The sequence below is a fragment of the Diorhabda carinulata genome, chromosome 3 (assembly GCF_026250575.1).
Source record: "Diorhabda carinulata isolate Delta chromosome 3, icDioCari1.1, whole genome shotgun sequence".
NCBI classification, from domain to species: Eukaryota; Metazoa; Arthropoda; class Insecta; order Coleoptera; family Chrysomelidae; genus Diorhabda; species Diorhabda carinulata.
The window spans coordinates 28,359,409-28,378,099 of NC_079462.1; the positions used below are offsets into that span (position 1 = coordinate 28,359,409).

General features: G+C 30.4%; 1 protein-coding gene across 1 annotated transcript in view; it reads right to left on the bottom strand.

Moving 5' to 3' along the window:
• LOC130891634 (DNA-binding protein D-ETS-3) overlaps positions 1–18,467 on the bottom strand; it is a 123,288-nt gene extending 104,821 nt beyond the window's left edge. Inside the window, exons 1-3 of the mRNA XM_057796479.1 lie at positions 18,307–18,467; positions 13,637–13,850; positions 12,364–12,499 (exon numbers count right to left, since the gene is read on the bottom strand). Coding sequence (XP_057652462.1) covers positions 12,364–12,499; positions 13,637–13,850; positions 18,307–18,311 — 355 coding nt within the window. The 5' untranslated portion in view covers positions 18,312–18,467. The remainder of the gene's footprint in view (positions 1–12,363; positions 12,500–13,636; positions 13,851–18,306) is intronic.
• Positions 18,468–18,691: the final 224 nt, after the last annotated feature.

Here is an 18,691-nt window from a genome sequence, read left to right on the forward strand (position 1 = left end):
TTACTAAAATTTATTCCAGCATTAAGGGCGGCGCAATAAACAGGGCTTGGGGCGGTGTCAAGCCTAAACCCGTCACTGAGTCACTCAATAGGTCGTCACTGGGACGAAAGTTTATCGGAACTCGAATGACTCCATACTAGAATAGATATTTTTGTTAGAATTCTAATAATAATTAGAAAACAAATGATTTTGTCCCTTATGAGATCTGCCTAATCTTTCACAATTTGATGAAACTAGGAATCTGTCTCATACATCCGATGCAAGTAAATTTACAACTCGATTAAATGTGACTGTTGATTAATTAAAGAGAATAGTGATATCAAGAGCACATTAATTTCTGTTTATTCACCACTTTTGTGTGATATTCCTTTTTATGAAGCTCTTTAGACTGTATAATTTGACCTACACAATACTTGAAATAATTTTTCTACCTTTACCTTAAACAATTCAGTTACAAAGATTTCTACTACTCTAAATTTACCCAGCAAAAGGAAAATAGTAGAGATCTTCCAGGACTAATCTCAACCAGTGAGAATTTTCTCATTCCTTTCTTTCTGTTTTAGAAATAAATAATTGATCCCTCTAAAAGAATCGAGATAGTTTTCGAGAAGTATTGAGAACTCATCGATTTTTTTGAAGCGATTAAAAACAGCCAAAGGAATGCGTAGTATTGCAAGACTGTTTTGAAGTTAGTCTTTTTGTATATTTTGCACGATCTGGGAAAAATTTTTAGTCCATCTCACTGTATGGTCTAATTTTCATCACTTCACATATTCTTGATGAATGAATGAACAGACCATTTCACTATTTACTTCATTTTATTGAACAGTTTTCGATTGAAGGTATGTATTGAAAAAGCTGTTTTCTAAGCTTTTTAATAGGTGCGTAGCTGAACTTTTCCTACTTTAATAGAGGACATTTGGCTACCGATCCACGCTCGATCACACAACCGCCTCCAAATCTATAGTATCTTACTGAAATTTGGAATTCAATGTATTAATTTTAAACCGTTTAAATAAAAGTCGGGAGTTGTACGAGAGCTGTTCAATGTAAATTCACCTTATTTGCTTTCAACTGTATGAAATTAGTTTCTAATTTTTTTCCAATTATGAAATAAATAATATTTATGTTCTCATATGTTGAGACAAGTACTGATAATTTGAACCAGCTTAGTAGAATGCATCTGATTGATTGCAAGAGAGAGAATGAGAGAGAGAAAGAGAGAAAGAGAAATTCTTTATTGCCAAATCAAATTACTTCAATTAGTAGACAAAAATCTATAGCAAAAATTAAACCAGTATGCAACATGGATGGAATGGAATATTATTATTAGAATAGAAGTCGTTTAGAGAGTAGAAAGCACTTTCCAGTGAATATGATTTGAAATAATTGCGATATGCGGGAAAAGTCGAGGAATAGTCAAGTGATTGTACATTTTTTTCATTGTAAAATATTGAGCCCTTAACTAATTCTAAACGTAGACTAGACAATAATTTTTCGTGGTTCAGCGTCATCCAGCATAGTCAGTTCACAACAAATGAAATTAAAATTAATGTTAAAATATCAGTGATAATGATATTTTAATGATAAGACACGTGAATATATTCTAATAGAATACCTTCATCTATTTTGTGATTAATATACAGTTATACAAAGTTATATCAAAAACTTTTTGGATTATTGACATGCAATTTAGATGAAATATTTTCCTTTTGTTTTAATAATACCCACAACAGTAAAGTACAACGTAGATGGTATATTTTAAGCGAACGAGGCATATATCCGTTATTCGACCTAGACCCAGTATTTTACAACGTGACAATGAGTAAATGGCATCAATAACTGACTTCAATTAATCAAAAAACAAAACCATGCCAAAATTCTCGTCCATCATAATCGAAGACAACGACGCGTCGAGAGCAACAAATTACCCTCAACAAAAAAAACGGCATCCAAATCAATATAGGTTATGTGATCCGAACGGGCGTTGTTCAAATTGATAGTGACGTGTTTCCGGAGGCTAATTGACGTGTGCGAAGTGATTGATGCAAAGTTTCCTGTCGCCATTTTGGATCGGAGAGCTTAATTGTGCCCGCTACGTTATCGCGACTTGCTGGTTTGATTGTTTTCGCATCAAACTCTCGATCAAACGCATTTCTATACTCATCCAATAGAAGAGATTATGTTGTAGCAACTTCATATACTAGATAATAAGCTATTCGGTACACGTTTAATAATAAGAAGAATTAAATATGGCAAAAGATTTATCAACCAAAGAACGAATGAAGAAAAAGCTGAAAATGTGTAATTGAAATCGATAACTTAATATTTTAATTTATTCGTCAAGGATTAAAGTTTCCGATTGAGTAATATAATAATTATATTCTCAGTTGTGAAACGGATTATTTCCAAACATCTGGCAATAGGCTATTAGATAATTGTCGTGGTTCTCTTAAATAATAAACCAAAAAAAAAACAATTAAACTTATTTCAATCTTAATTACATATATTTTTCGAAGACTATACAAAATAATATATAAAAATTTTTGTAATTTTATTTGTAGCGGCGACATAATGTGATTATAGATGCTTTTGGAACGTTACAAGAAAGTAACGATGGATTTTTCGTCATATTATCAGTTATGTTTCTTGTTTTTTGAGTTATAAATTTTATATGCTATTTTTTAATGACTATTCAGACAATTTTTGATAAATCTGATCACTACTGGCATGAATATTCGTATCAAATCAAATAATTTGCAAAGAACTCTTTATTAATTTTAATAACCTTATTTTAGGCTTAAAAATTTCAAACTCATATTAATATTTGCGTTTACGTAGGAAAAAAATCTATAGGTATAGAAATGCCATTGCGTGATAAATTTTTAAATAATTATCAACCTTGAAAGATTATATAAAACAGACAAAAAAAGTGACGGAATACATTCGACTGAAGTTTCAGAAATTTGTGAAAAGTAAGATGGCAATTCGTAGCAGGATGTAACCATAGCAACCCCTGCCTAGATCTTATTGGTCCGATCCTCCTTGTTGATCCTGTTAAATTCACCCTTCACTTCGTCTCGTTCCTGCTATTTCTGTTGATCGTGCAAAGTTCTCATTCCCGCTTTAGAAATTATAGATATGATATATCTTGAGAGTACAGTGAGCGACAGTTTTTTTTGAATACTTTTTCCGTACAATTTAAACTTGACTTATAATGCTATAAAGTATCTTTCATTACTTATAAACACAAAATTCATGATTATAAACAAATAAATTAGAGAATGAATATGTTGCATATTAATAAATCAAGATTATAATCAAAATTATAATTTCTAGTGTCAAGCATCCATGGAAACTATTAGAAAAATGTACCAGTAGGGACAAATTTGTTGTATTGGTATAACTAAACCAAAAGAAATTACAAAAATAGACTATAGTATACCAATATTTTATTGTGATATTCATAAAAATATTGTGTTCTCTAACAGGACTAAATAGTTGCATCATTATGGAAAATTACGCTATAAATGGTGTTGTTTATAGACATGTTTTTTTTACTTTAATGCTGAATAAGTACTTGGAATCACTAAAACAAAAGAAATTACAAAAATAGACTATAGTATACCAATATTTTATTGTGGTATTCATAAAAATATTGTGTTCTTGAACTGGACTAAATAGTTCCACCATTATGGAAAATTACGCTATATCTGGTGTTGTTTATAGACCATGTTTTTTTTACTTTAATGCTAAATAAGCACTTGGAATCACTAAACCAAAAGAAATTACAAAAATAGACTATAGTATACCAATATTTTATTGTGGTATTCATAAAAATATTGTGTTCTCTAACTGGACTAAATAGTTGCATCATTATGGAAAATTACGCTATAAATGGTGTTGTTTATAGACATGTTTTTTTTACTTTAATGCTGAATAAGTACTTGGAATCACTAAACCAAAAGAAATTACAAAAATAGACTATAGTATACCAACATTTTATTGTGGTATTCATAAAAATATTGTGTTCTCTAACTGGACTAAATAGTTGCATCATTATGGAAAATTACGCTATAAATGGTGTTGTTTATAGACATGTTTTTTTTACTTTAATGCTGAATAAGTACTTGGAATCACTAAATCAAAGGAAATTACAAAAATAGACTATAGTATACCAATATTTTATTGTGGTATTCATAAAAATATTGTGTTCTCTAACTGGACTAAATAGTTTCATCATTATGGAAAATTACGCTATAAATGGTGTTGTTTATAGACATGTTTTTTTTACTTTAATGCTGAATAAGTACTTGGAATCACTAAACCAAAAGAAATTACAGAAATAGACTATAGTATACCAATATTTTATTGTGGTATTTATAAAAATATTGTGTTCTTGAACTGGACTAAATAGTTCCACCATTATGGAAAATTACGCTATATCTGGTGTTGTTTATAGACCATGTTTTTTTTACTTTAATGCTAAATAAGCACTTGGAATCACTAAACCAAAAGAAATTACAAAAATAGACTATAGTATACCAATATTTTATTGTGGTATTCATAAAAATATTGTGTTCTCTAACTGGACTAAATAGTTGCATCATTATGGAAAATTACGCTATAAATGGTGTTGTTTATAGACATGTTTTTTTTACTTTAATGCTGAATAAGTACTTGGAATCACTAAACCAAAAGAAATTACAAAAATAGACTATAGTATACCAATATTTTATTGTGGTATTCATAAAAATATTGTGTTCTCTAACTGGACTAAATAGTTGCATCATTATGGAAAATTACGCTATAAATGGTGTTGTTTATAGACATGTTTTTTTTACTTTAATGCTGAATAAGTACTTGGAATCACTAAACCAAAAGAAATTACAAAAATAGACTATAGTATACCAATATTTTATTGTGGTATTCATAAAAATATTGTGTTCTCTAACTGGACTAAATAGTTGCATCATTATGGAAAATTACGCTATAAATGGTGTTGTTTATAGACATGTTTTTTTTACTTTAATGCTGAATAAGTACTTGGAATCACTAAACCAAAAGAAATTACAAAAATAGACTATAGTATACCAACATTTTATTGTGGTATTCATAAAAATATTGTGTTCTCTAACTGGACTAAATAGTTGCATCATTATGGAAAATTACGCTATAAATGGCGTTGTTTATAGACATGTTTTTTTTACTTTATTGCTGAATAAGTACTTGGAATCACTAAACCAATAGAAATTACAAAAATAGACTATAGTATACCAATATTTTATTGTGGTATTCATAAAAATATTGTGTTCTCTAACTGGACTAAATAGTTGCATCATTATGGAAAATTACGCTATAAATGGTGTTGTTTATAGACATGTTTTTTTTACTTTAATGCTGAATAAGTACTTGGAATCACTAAACCAAAAGAAATTACAAAAATAGACTATAGTATACCAATATTTTATTGTGGTATTCATAAAAATATTGTGTTCTCTAACTGGACTAAATAGTTGCATCATTATGGAAAATTACACTATAAATGGTGTTGTTTATAGACATGTTTTTTTTACTTTAATGCTGAATAAGTACTTGGAATCACTAAACCAAAAGAAATTACAAAAATAGACTATAGTATACCAATATTTTATTGTGGTATTCATAAAAATATTGTGTTCTCTAACTGGACTAAATAGTTGCATCATTATGGAAAATCACGCTATACCTGGTGTTGTTTATAGACATGTTTTTTTCTTTAATTCTAAATAAGAGCTTGGAATCACTAAACCAAAAGAAATTACAAAAATAGACTATAGTATAATAATTTTTTATTATAGCATTCATAAAAGTATTGTATTCTCAAACTGGACTAAATAATTCCACCATTAACGATAGCAGCACACCCTAATAAATAATCTCAATTAAATAATAAAATTTTTATGAGAACAAAGAGAAAAATAGAGAAATAAAGAATGTCCTTTTTGGAATTAAGAATTCAAAAGGAAACAAAAATGCGAGGGCAAGGGGCTCGAAAGGAAAAGCCTGTCATAAAAGTTTTACCGCAAAGGAGGACTTTTGTAAAGGAATAATAAGAATATTCACTCCTGAAATTAATGATTTGTTTGGGAACAGGCAATAGGAAAATATATGAAATATAAAAGGAAATGAATAGAAAGTTGGAAAATAAATAGTAGTCTTAGAAATTATTTTATAATATATTGAAATAAAATTCAATATTGTTTTTATTGAGCATCTAAAGAGGATTCTAAATTTTTAAAGTGCCAGAGAGGCCTGAAGAATAACCTTAATCAAATATTGGAAGAAGAATGCACAGAATAGTAAAAGTGAGGAGAATTTATTGAGAAAAATCAGAGTATACAAAAAAGAGAAATATGAGAAAAAATAAAAAAATTACAGAGTAAAAATATTGAAATCGACAAACAAATTATAAGCATTTAGAATGGTTATAAGAAAATTATAAAGAGCATTTTATAAACAAGGAAATGGAAGCTGCTATCGAAACGTGAAATTTTTAGACGATGAACGGGGGTCTTAAAATTTATTATGGAGAATCAGAAAGTCTAATTACATTCTTAAGATTAATTGACTCACAAATGCTGGATAATCCAACACCTATAATGTCTTGATGGGGCTAGTAACTCTTAATACCTCATACTAGTTTTGGTGGCTAGTTTTTTTAATCTTCTTGTTTTTCTTGTTCTCAAAAATTCTAGTAGTGGATATTGGCGATTTATTATATTATATTACTATATCTAATGATCCTCGCTTGATTATCTTTTGTTACTGTGGGCACACCCAGGTTCAACGTATGGATACAAAACATGGAACATCTACCAGTTGTCGAAGTATTATCGATTGAGATCTCTAGATAATATATACATCAGAATTTGGATTTTGAAGCGCAGCCCCACGGCTGAATTCCATTTATTCATGTAGGTTTAATGGTATATTTGTAGACAAAGGCTTTGTTTTCTCGTGAGACTCCTGATATAAATTTGTCTCTTGATAAACTGAACAACTCTTCGAGAACATTTTGTTTTATGTCGTGTCGAGCTGGGCAATTCCCTGCGGATACTGTGAGTTCCTACGGCAAGGTAGTTAATTTTATTCTGGTAGTAAATGGAAAATTCTTAATGTTTAATTGTATGTTTTATCAATGTAGCTAGGCTTCCATGTGCTGTGTTGTCCGGTTGGTGTATGTGATATACTTTATAATTGGGTATTCTAAAGCCTTTTTTGTGAAATATATCTCGTTTACATGTAGTGGTTTTGTGTTAAAAACATTTCAAGTTCTTCTATATGCTGCTGTAGACCATTGGCGTTCCATTATTCTAGTCCAATGAACTTAATCATTAGGAAACCATTTTATTGCTATGGGTTTTTGAAATCATGTTATTTTACTGGATTAATCGATTGGACATGGCTTTTATTTCATTGAGAAACTGTAGTGGTAATGTAGGTATCTTTTCTGTTGATCCAGTGGAGTTTTGGGAGTTATTGTTGAATTCTTCTGCATAAGATTTTGGTTTGGAATTCATTGGCTGCTTATTTTCTACGGTGTGTCTTTTGTTTTCTTACAGCTTGTAGTGATGTATCCTTTCCTACTTTTTACGCAAACAAATGCGAAAATTCGTTCACTACACTATTTTGTTTTTGTTTTAGTGTGGTGGTTCAATTTCGATGAGTTTTCTTTGCACATTTCGAATTTTATATAAATCTTTATTGTTTTCTATTGGTTCCAGCACCACGAAACGGAATGGTGATGCAAATATTTCATTACAATTCTTTTAGCCTGTTATTCTTTGAGTTGGTTGATATACTATATTTTCATTTTTTGAGTAAATTCCTTATACTGTTAGCCAGTCTTTTTGTGGCACACTCTTCTTGTTCTTATCGTATATTTGCTCTATCATTTATCTGTAATTGATTCCTCCATATATATGAATAGGACGGTATTTACTTGTTGGTTTTTCGGATTTGCCTTCGTTTGGAGATGAAAATTTTTCTATTGTTAGAGAACTGTACATATCTGTTGTTCTTTCTAAAGGTATTGATTTCTAATTTGCCGCTGATTCTTGCTGTCTTTTTTCTTTTGTGCTTTTACTTGCTGCCATGGTATTTTACTCTTCATTACATTCATCTCCACTAGTTGAGGATATTCGTACCGATTACTGACTGTTGTAAGTATATTGTACACTACTAATGAATTCAGATGGTTATAGGTTAAAGGGTGTTTGATGCATTGTTAACGAAGGATTACTGACTGATTATTTGTTGTGGCATTTGTCCATGGTAGCAATTTTGGTTTGTTAACGCCACGAATACTATTATGGAAATGAAAAACTTTTTGCAGGAGAGAAAATTTAAAGTCAAGATGTTTTTAAAAACTCTTGAATTGAATACAAGATGAACGATGATCACTCAAAAAAGGTCAAAATCAGAGGATAGCTCTGAGTATGTTACAGAAGAGAAACAAAAAATAATAAAGTTTCACAACAATTTGAAATTAGAAGAAAAGTGGGAATAATAAAACGAGGAAATAGACTTGATACGATTTTTTTATTATCCAATTCAATGTCAGTTTTTCTTCTGTCAACTTACATAATGAAGATTAAATTGTCGATTGCATTCTTTCTTGCTAATCATTAACTCTACAATATCTGTTTTGAACTTTATACGTTATAGAGACCGAAAGTAAAGTTAAAAATTAATATATTATTATATCTAATGATATGATTAGATTGGATCCATCCAAAGAAAAAAATAATAATATATAAAGCATTATGGTGAATCCGTATAATGTTTATAAAGGATCACAAATTATTAACTTAAGTTTAAGGGCTGGTTTCTTCAAGTTTTAATAAAGTGCCAAATTATTATTAGCCACATAACTTTAGTAGGAACCATAGATTCAGGCTATTGAATTTTATCAGCAATAATTCCAAGAGTTCCTTAATGGTATGAATGTTTTGAATTCAGATTCAGATCTTAAGAATGTTTTCAGAGCAATTATTTGTTCATAAAGATTAACTGAGATGTCTTTACTGTATTTAGCCGACAGTTTTCCGGAAGCCTTTTTTATCACTTCGTTTAAAGAAGATAGGAGTTTCTCCGGTTGTAATACTTTAGGGGCCTCTGTAGCCCGGGGGCCCCGTATTATCGATACGGCTGATATAACGGTAGCTACACCCCTGAACGGAATGAGCTTTTTCTGAAATTTCCTGTATTTCTTCAATAAATTCTTCATCAAACAAATCTTCTAAATCTTGAAAAGCATCCATAGTAAATATTTAATTATTTGTATGACGAATACTTTTGATGTATATTAAAGGTTAAGTTTCTACTAAACTCTTTATTAGAAGGTGAAGACACCGAATTTCTAGTATTTATTCGGTAAATACTAGTTAAGAGGTACTTTAAGTGAAGAAGCCCGGCCTAAGCATATTGTTACATTATTGTTACTTGTTAATTAATCTCATTTTTATTTTTGCCTGTGTCAAAGTTCTATTTACTCCTCATATTCTTTATTCATATCTGAACAACTTTAATTTTTCCTTTTCTATTTTATGTATGGACTTAACTTCCTAGTTTGAACATTTACGAGCTAAGACTTAACACGCACTACTTTTGTATTCTTACTTGCTCACGTTAAAAACAAAGCTAATTCTGTCACATAAAACACAAAGTAGAAGCCTGTCTGTTCGCACTAGTTTTTGAGAAAAAGTCCGTAATGATTTGACTATGAATAGTGGAACGGCAGCTTAATGGTACATTTACATGTCTTGAAGAAATTAATGTTTCTTTTTAGTGGCATTGTGTAAAAATTGATTTACTAACGTGTCGTTATTTTATTTATGTGTTAATTGAATATGGTAGATTGAATAGATAAGCGATAAATAAAATTCTAACAAAAAAATGATTCTTATCTAGAAAACAATTTATGTTCAATGACAAATTACATGTGGAAACATGGATAATTTTGTGTTTGGAAACCATCTAGTGTTACCTCGCTTTTAGTTTTATCTAATTTCAGGAGCTTTGCTTGTGAATCGTTTTCCTAAGAGTTTTCTAAAATTATTTTATTACTTAAAGCATTTTCTTGACAAATAATTTCTCAATTTGTTGCTTTCTTTCTTTGAATCGCTCTACTTCTTCGGCTTTAGTTTTCAACTAATTTGAGAGGATTATTTGTTGTAAATCTGTGATTTCTTATCCATTGTTGGCCGACGAAAAACAAAATTTATACAAATATTCGAGAAACCATATTTGAATTATGTATATTATGGGAAGTTGAAGCAGAAACAAAAAATACGCAGTAAACAATTAATTTAGATTTGACGTACTAAAATTTTAGAACGTGCACTAAATTTTAAATATTATAGTTTAAAGAATCTAAAAAATATGCTTCTAGCAATAATCAAACTATAAACAATTCTGGGAATGAGAATCAAATTAGTGGAAAAAATTATATAATAGCGTGGTGTGCTTTGTATGACTTCTTTAACTAACGTTTTGTAACCAAGAGATCAGAGTCTGATTTCGTTTCAGGGAACTGTCAGAATGATTTTCTCGATAACTGAAAATTATTCAAAGTGTAGTAGGGCTTCCCCTTCCGTTATTCCTCTCTGTACCCATTTTCTTAATTTGTTCCAAATAGCTCTCCACGGTAAGATGGACGGTAGTGCTTTTCATTTATATGTAACTAAAATATAAATGCGGTACGTGTATCTAGGTTTGTTTAATTAGTAAATAATCTAGCTCGTAACAAATAGATCTGAGGTCGATTCCTATTCCGAGAAGTCCGAATTGTTTTTTCGTTACCGAAAATTATTCACTAAGTAACTCTTCCTTTTAAGTTTTCATACATTTTCTATACGTTTTCATTCATTCTATCATAAAAAATTAGTACTTATGAATATACAGGTTGTCCATAAAGTTTTCTGCTAAATACTAATTACTAATAAATATAATAGATCTTATGTCCCTCCACCTAGTTTACCTAAAAATTTCTCTTATGGTAACAAGTGCCCTTAGAAAATTACATTATTTAGTAAGTTTTTGAAACAAAACTCAATAATATGTTAATACAAATTTGGATTTAAAAATTTTGTTTGGTTGAGCGATATATTATAAATCAATTTAAATCTTTTTTTGGATACAATATTATTATTTTATAACCAAACTATCTTTACAATATGAGGACCTATAAAGATCAAATTCCATCAAAAACCCTTACATTGGAATGAAAAAAATTATTTCCAGTACGAAAACAAACTTTTTCAACCCCATGAGTGAAGAGCTATGGGCAATTTCTCATCCCCATTTATAGCTGATATTCACTTTAACAGATTAGGCAAGAATTTCAGTAGTTTCCCAGGTTATGGTACAGTGTTAATATTTTTGTCAATTAAAAGAACAATCAGTAAATCATTTGTAAATTAATTCATTTTAAAACGAAATTCAACATTTTCAACAACACTTTCACATGAAAAAATAGAAAATACGGGGCAGTTAATATTTTAAGTTTCATCAATAATCAGATATAGGAATAGGATTCTTTCCATTGTGTTCAACATAAAATAGTCAGTCTACATCTTCTTCTACACTGTTAAATTACCTACTTAATAATAAAAAATACAAGAAGATTACTAATTTGATTAATCATAACGGTTATGACAATGGACAAAGCGTCATTTGTTAAAGAAATCCCTTTATGTCAACTTTTGTCCATAATCTATACAAAAAACATAGGAAATTTGTTCTAGTATCTTTGAATTATTTTGTTATTGTGACTGTATATTGGGAAAACTAGGAGATCTGATAAAATCTGGTTTAAAGAGCACCAATCTCGTTTAAAATTATGACGCCCAGAAAAATATGAAATTTCCAAGAATACTTCCAGATACAACTATTCAATAAGTATAAATAATTTGTATACAATAATTCTCTAAATCTTTTGTACAATTGGGTTTACATGTATCACAACATTGGTTGTAGTCATAATTTGTTCACAATAACGGTAAATCCAAGCTCCTTAAATTTAAATTCTGAACTCCAGGATAAATGTAACATGCAGTATCAGAAGAGCTTCTCGACAAACTGTTGTCTATTCCTCAACTGAATAGGTTAGTTCCAATTGAAGCTGAATATAGAAGCATTAAAAATTCAAACTATATATTGTATTGATAATACATACATTAACCAATTGAACTTTTTGCAAATTTAACCCAGTTTATCTAGAAGTAATAGGTAAAAATAGGAAGATTTTGGGTTCAATGCATGTATATTCATCAAAAAATGGAATTCGCTAGATAATTTAATTATTTATATCATACTCACCACTCCTTTTAATATCAATTTCATTATTGTCTCTTAACCTACTAGAACTATCTGTAATATTATCTTGAGATCTTCCCGTTGACACATTATACAAGTCACTGAACGCACTACCGTTCCCGAAAAAACTACTTCGGTCCTGAAAAAGATAAAAAGGTTTTTAGTACTTCCAATATAGACATCATCTTTGGACTAATCTAATGATCCCGAAAACGTGCTTTTAATCTCTGACCACAAAATTAGTTAATGATAACAGCATACACGTTATCAATACGGAACAACCCTCTATATTTCGTCCCCCTACAGACAATTCAAAAGATGCAAAGAACGGGCATCTTGTTATCTGGTTTTCAATGGAACTACATCAACCTTCTAGCGGATGCCAGCACATCATACTAAAATCTCAAATGGAAATTTGGTTTGAGTGTTGTGAATATACTTCAACTACTTTTTTTTAACGTGAAGATATTTTAAGTAATAACAACGAATCATTCGTCGTTGAACCCGACATTGTAGCTAAAATGCAAAGAAGTTCACAAGCTTAAAATGTCGTCGATTTCTTCCAGGACAATTTGGGAGATGTGAGTGAGGAGTTTTTGCCAGGATATTAAACTGATGGACAACGCTATCGATGTTGCTGGAATACCAACATGATGGAGGACAACTGTTAAATCTTAACTGAGGAATTCACTAAGAAATTTATAGTCAAAACCGCTAAACAAGAAGCTCCATAGAAGAAAGAGAAAAAAGGATAAACCCAGTCCAGAAAATGAGTTACATTTAGGCCAAAGCGGGGAATGTACAAAAAAATAACCAGATTTGATTTAGCTCATAAAATTTTATAAAAATCAACTATTGAAGAATAGGAAGTTTTCGAAAATAATATTTTTGTTGATCTTACAAAGTAGATAAATGTCGTTCCAACCAATCCAACATTGATGGTGAAAGAAAAATGATCTATACTATTTGAATAGATTGAAATAACAGTAAGCTTCAACATTTTGCATCAAAGAGATCAGATATAGAAATTGAAAGCCGCATTATAGCGCTGCTCCGCATTTTATTGAACACTTTCAATCACTTCACCACTCGTATTCTACGTAACACAGATATTTAGGGGAAAATATTACTGAAGATTTAATCAAATATATACTCATTTGTATCAGAAAAATATTATCTCCAAGGAAAATGATTGGAGTGTAGATAAACAGAACGGTAAAGTACAAATTATTATTAATGTAATAATTATAATATTATTAAGAGTAAAAGAATTTACCTGAAGTGCAGCCTTGGCCTTTTCCACACTCTGCTTCAATTGCTCGAAAGTGCTTGGGTTACAAAACCTGTAGGCAGGCCAATCTGATGCAGTAGAAAACTCCTCGGTTTTAATACCCAAAGGACATGTCGCTGACGCGCTTCTCTTTAACTCCAACGCCCCTTGATACGAACACGAGCTTTCGTACATCTTTCGACGTAGAGGACACTTTTTCCTAAAAATAAAAGTAACAAATACATTGACCATGCAAAAATTGAGATAATGGAGTTGTGGCACCACTGTATTTATGAAAATTGACATTTGTTATTGCGAAGCCAGTGGGAATTAAAAAATTGACTGTCTAACTTGTTGATAGTTTAATTGAAGCAAGTTTGTGCAAAAATGGAAAAACGCCCGTGAAGCATAGTGGCAGAGACATGCAGGCTCTTTTTGAAGAGGGAAGGTAAACGGTTATAAGCGACAACGATACTAGTAAAAAGTGTAGAAAAAAGGTATAGAAATTGTAACTTTTGTATAGATTTGTAGTCCTCTAATATATACTCATACAAAAAAATAGTTACAACAGATTTTTTGAGTATATTAACTAAGCACGTAAGAAGTTTTTTATGATAATATTGGCATTTTAGTAAAAAACTTGACTGTTCGATTTAAATTCTTCATAAAAGCCTCTACATCGCCAAATCTTTCAAGATTAATCAGTAGAAGAGAAAAAAAATTATGGTTGGACTAGGAAATCTAGTTCCAATAATGCTGGATTCAACGGTATCAACGTTGTAGGATTATCCGTAATTCGCGAGGTTCAAATTTCCGTTTTGACTATCAAAGTACCGAAAAAACCAATGAATTACTCATCATAAATTATGGGAGATCAAACTACGCCGTTCTGAACAGATACCATTTGTTAAGTCTCGGTGATGCCTCTTACTACTGAAAATAGTTCTAACTTAAAAATGATAGTTTTTTATGTATAAACATGCATGAAACGCGTTTAACTTGTACCTGGGGAGAATTCTGCTGCTATAAGGAATGATGGAAAAGAAACTTTTTTACGAATATACCTCGTAAGAATAGATTGCCAAAGCTCTATGATTCGCCTTATAGGTACTAAATATTATACTTGTAGAGCACATTCATTAATTTCGTTCTCAATATTTTACATTATTTACCTATTCCATGTTCAGAATTAGTTGAGGGCTCAATATTCTACAATGCAAAAAAATGCACAATCACTTGCCAATTGAAATTAAATCGATATCAACTTTTCCCGCATTCCGCAATAATTTGAGGGCATATTTAATGAAAAGTGCCTTATTCATTGTTGTTTTCTTCTGTATATTGAAACTTTATTTTCTTTGTATCTTTATTTAATTATTTTTATGTTTGTTTTGTAGTTTTTACAAGATTTTGTCTATCAATTGTAACACTTTTTTGACAATAATGTATTTCTCTCTATCTCTATCTTTCTATTGATACAAATAATATAATCCGCGATTCTTTTGGCTTCAAAATTAGATTTACATTTTTTTAATAGTGTTATCTATTCCCCTGGTCTAATCCTGCCATTTGATCTCTTATAAAGTTATTAAAAATTTAGTTTTTTATGATTATTTTATATATTTATTTATTATATTATATATATTTTTATATATTAAATTGTAATGTCATCAAAATTGAAGGTGTGTTAACAGATCAATCTGTTAACAAAAAGTGAAATTTAAGCTACCAAATTCCACATAAATTAATGGATAATCATAAATAAAATTCGTTAAAAATGTATCAGTAGCTCATCAAATTTTGTTAACGTTAATTAAGTAATATGTCTGTATAAATTCGCCGTAATTAAATTTGGTTTGAATTCTGCATGTGAAGTTGTAAAAAGATTCCAGCTAAATACATCGAAACAAACATTTTGGAAATTAAACAATGCTAAAATTTAAAACTGCTAAATTCTACTGGTTGTCTGCTTTCCTAGAACCGCTAGCAGTTTATTTAGAATTTACTGATTAAAATAATGATAAACAGAACTTGAAGGAACAAAACTGATTGTTTCAATCAAGGGATTGTGAAGCGAGATAAATTCATGGTAAGCCTTATGCCTTAAGTCCTTGTTTTTGTATAATTTTAAGTACTTTAACAAATTTCTTTGAAGTCTAACTTTTATTTTCTTGAAAAGTTATTTTATTTTTGTACGAAAGTGTCTCTCAAGGATAAAAAAGCTGAAGATTATTCTTAGAGATTGTTGTTTTCTGATGTACTTTATGAATCATACAGTAACCACAGTACTCAGATAGTATGATGACTATGGATTTCATTTGAAATGAGTATTTTTATCAATTTTTGTTCTCTTTATTCTGAAAGGTTAAATGCTCGCCCGGTCTATTAGTAATTATTAATTGAATAGTCAACTTCCGTCTCAATTTTTGCCTTTCAGCTTTGGTGAGAAGTGTCTTTTCCAAGTGGAAATATATTTTTCATATCCCTATTTCCACAATTACTGAATCTTGTTCATTGTATTGACTTATTAATGTTTTACGATTAGATCGAGTTTTATATTGGCTTTTACTTAATTTTACATTTACATGTACGCGGTTGGCTATGTTCTGATAAGATTTTTTATTAAAATGATGGATCCAAAATAAAAGATGAACTAGATTCTACTCAGGGTGAGACTGCTCGTTTTTTATCAGCAGTAAAATATTAGGTAGCGAAGTTTTGAGCGAGACAGTACGACCAAGAAGACCAGCGGTCAAATATGTTGAAGAAATTCCACAAAGCGGTTCTCGATGATCGTTGATCGACTGAAAGTTGCGCGAACTAGCATCATTTCAAAAAATATTAACTGAAAATTTGGACAAGACAAAACTATGCGCAAGATTTTTGCCGCCTTTGCTCCTAATGGAACAAAAACAGCGTTGTGAAGATGTTTGGTAATATTACACAGAAATAAAGCCAATGTTTTGCGCCATGGATGAAACGTGGGTCCATCACTTCACACCCAAAACAAAATTAAAATCAAAACACTGGACTCAAAAGGGAGAACCGGCTCCAAAGAATACAAATATAGTTTCACCTGTAGGCAAGATCACGACGTCGGTTGGTTTGGGATGCGCGCGGGATAATTTTCAATGACTATCTTTAAAAAGAAAAAACTATCAACGGCGAGTATTGGGCGAATGTTTGAGCAAAGAAATCAAGCAAAAACAGCCCCATTTGGCTAAGAAGAAAGTGTTGTTTCATCCAGACAATGCTCCAGCTCACACATCCGCTATTGTAATGGCAAAAATTAATGAATTGCTACCTCATGCACCCTTTTCACTAGATTTAGCCCCGTCGGATTATTTTCTGTACCCAGACTTGACAAAAAGGCTGGGTGGTCAGAGATTTTCCGAAATGAAGAGTTGATGTTGGCAGTTAATGGCTAATAAGAGCTTAACTATTCTTATTATAAAGTAGGTATCGTTTATTGCCAAAATTTTCGTGTTTTCGTTGTTGGACCAAGTGAAATTTTCATATGTCCTGGTAATTCAATAAATTTCAAATAGGATTTAAACAGTTTGTTGATCTTATTATTTGAAGCAATCGCTGTTATTGAATTTTAACTAATACATATAAAAAGAAAAGTTAAAAAGTTGAAAAGTTAATAGAAAAACTTACCAAGAGGTATAAATAATAATTTCACCACAAATTTACTGGACTTTGATAGACGTTGTAGTTAAAGAGGGCGTTTTGAAATCGAGACTAAGATCCCGTTGAACGTTTTTCATGGAGTGGGATGTCGACAATAATTATATTTTCTTAAAAACTAGACCATAAGATCCAAGCGACTACTGCACCTCAATAATTAATTAACGAAGTGAGAAAAATGTTTGACAAAAAACGTGGCAAGCTGTGACATGCTACAATGTGTTTAATTAATAGCAATAGGTTATAGGTGATCGCAAGTTCAAAACAAAGAATGCAATAGCAAGACCAAGATCAGACGTATTGATATAAGACCAATATCAAAACATGCTTACTCTCGTTTTAGTCTTTAGAACAAAAATTAAAATGAATGAACCGCTACTGGGGAAATTTCGAGGAATCCTCAAAATCCCGATAATAAAAAGAGTACTTATCGAATATTCTATTAGATAAAAATATAAGGAACTAAGTAATACATGTCTTTAGTTTTTATTTGATTTTCATTAAGAAATAAAAGTATATACAGTGTGTCCAATTAAGTCGGAACCATATAAGAAATGTTTTTATTCTTAGTTTTATGAAGAAAAGTTATTCTTCATAAAAAGTTGTGCATGGTTAAAAACCTGGAATGTATTCATCAGATATCAAAATTTGTTAGTCGTATACGAGGTATGAAAAAAATATGAATTGTTACCAAAATTGTTGTACCTCGTATATGACTGATAAAAGTTGTCTTCTGATGTTTGCATTTTAACTTTTAGACCATGCAAAACTTTTTATAAAGAATGACTTTTTTCCGTAAAACTAAAAATAAAAAAAGTTCCGACTTAATTGGACACATTGTATATACACCCAGGTTTGAAATATACTTTTATTCCTTGATTAAGCCATATATCGTTCATTAGTCTCAGATGCATTTTATAAAATTGAAGCAATGTGTGGAACCACCAAGGTAGATATGAAACGTTTGCCGCATTTATTCATCTCACCTCATAGTTAAGATAGAAACCAAAACACTGATCACTAATTAGTTGCATCACATATATACGCACAGATAGTCTTCACCAAGCATTATTTTTCTAAAATCACTCAAAAATTTTCGATGTAATCAGCTATTGTACCCGGGTCTTATCAGTAAGTAGATTTAAGTGAAGCAGGCCACGCGAGTTTGTCGCGGCCAACACGATTGTTCGTTTCCGTTTCAATTAAAGTACAGGAAGAGCTCCCTCATCTCATTATGCAGTGTTTTACAAATTTTATTTTTAGACAATCATTCCCACATTTTATTTGCTGTTGGAGGTCGACAATAAAATATTTAAGGCAAATATTTTCATGTTTTTATATTTAATGAACTACGTCAATCAAAGACAATTG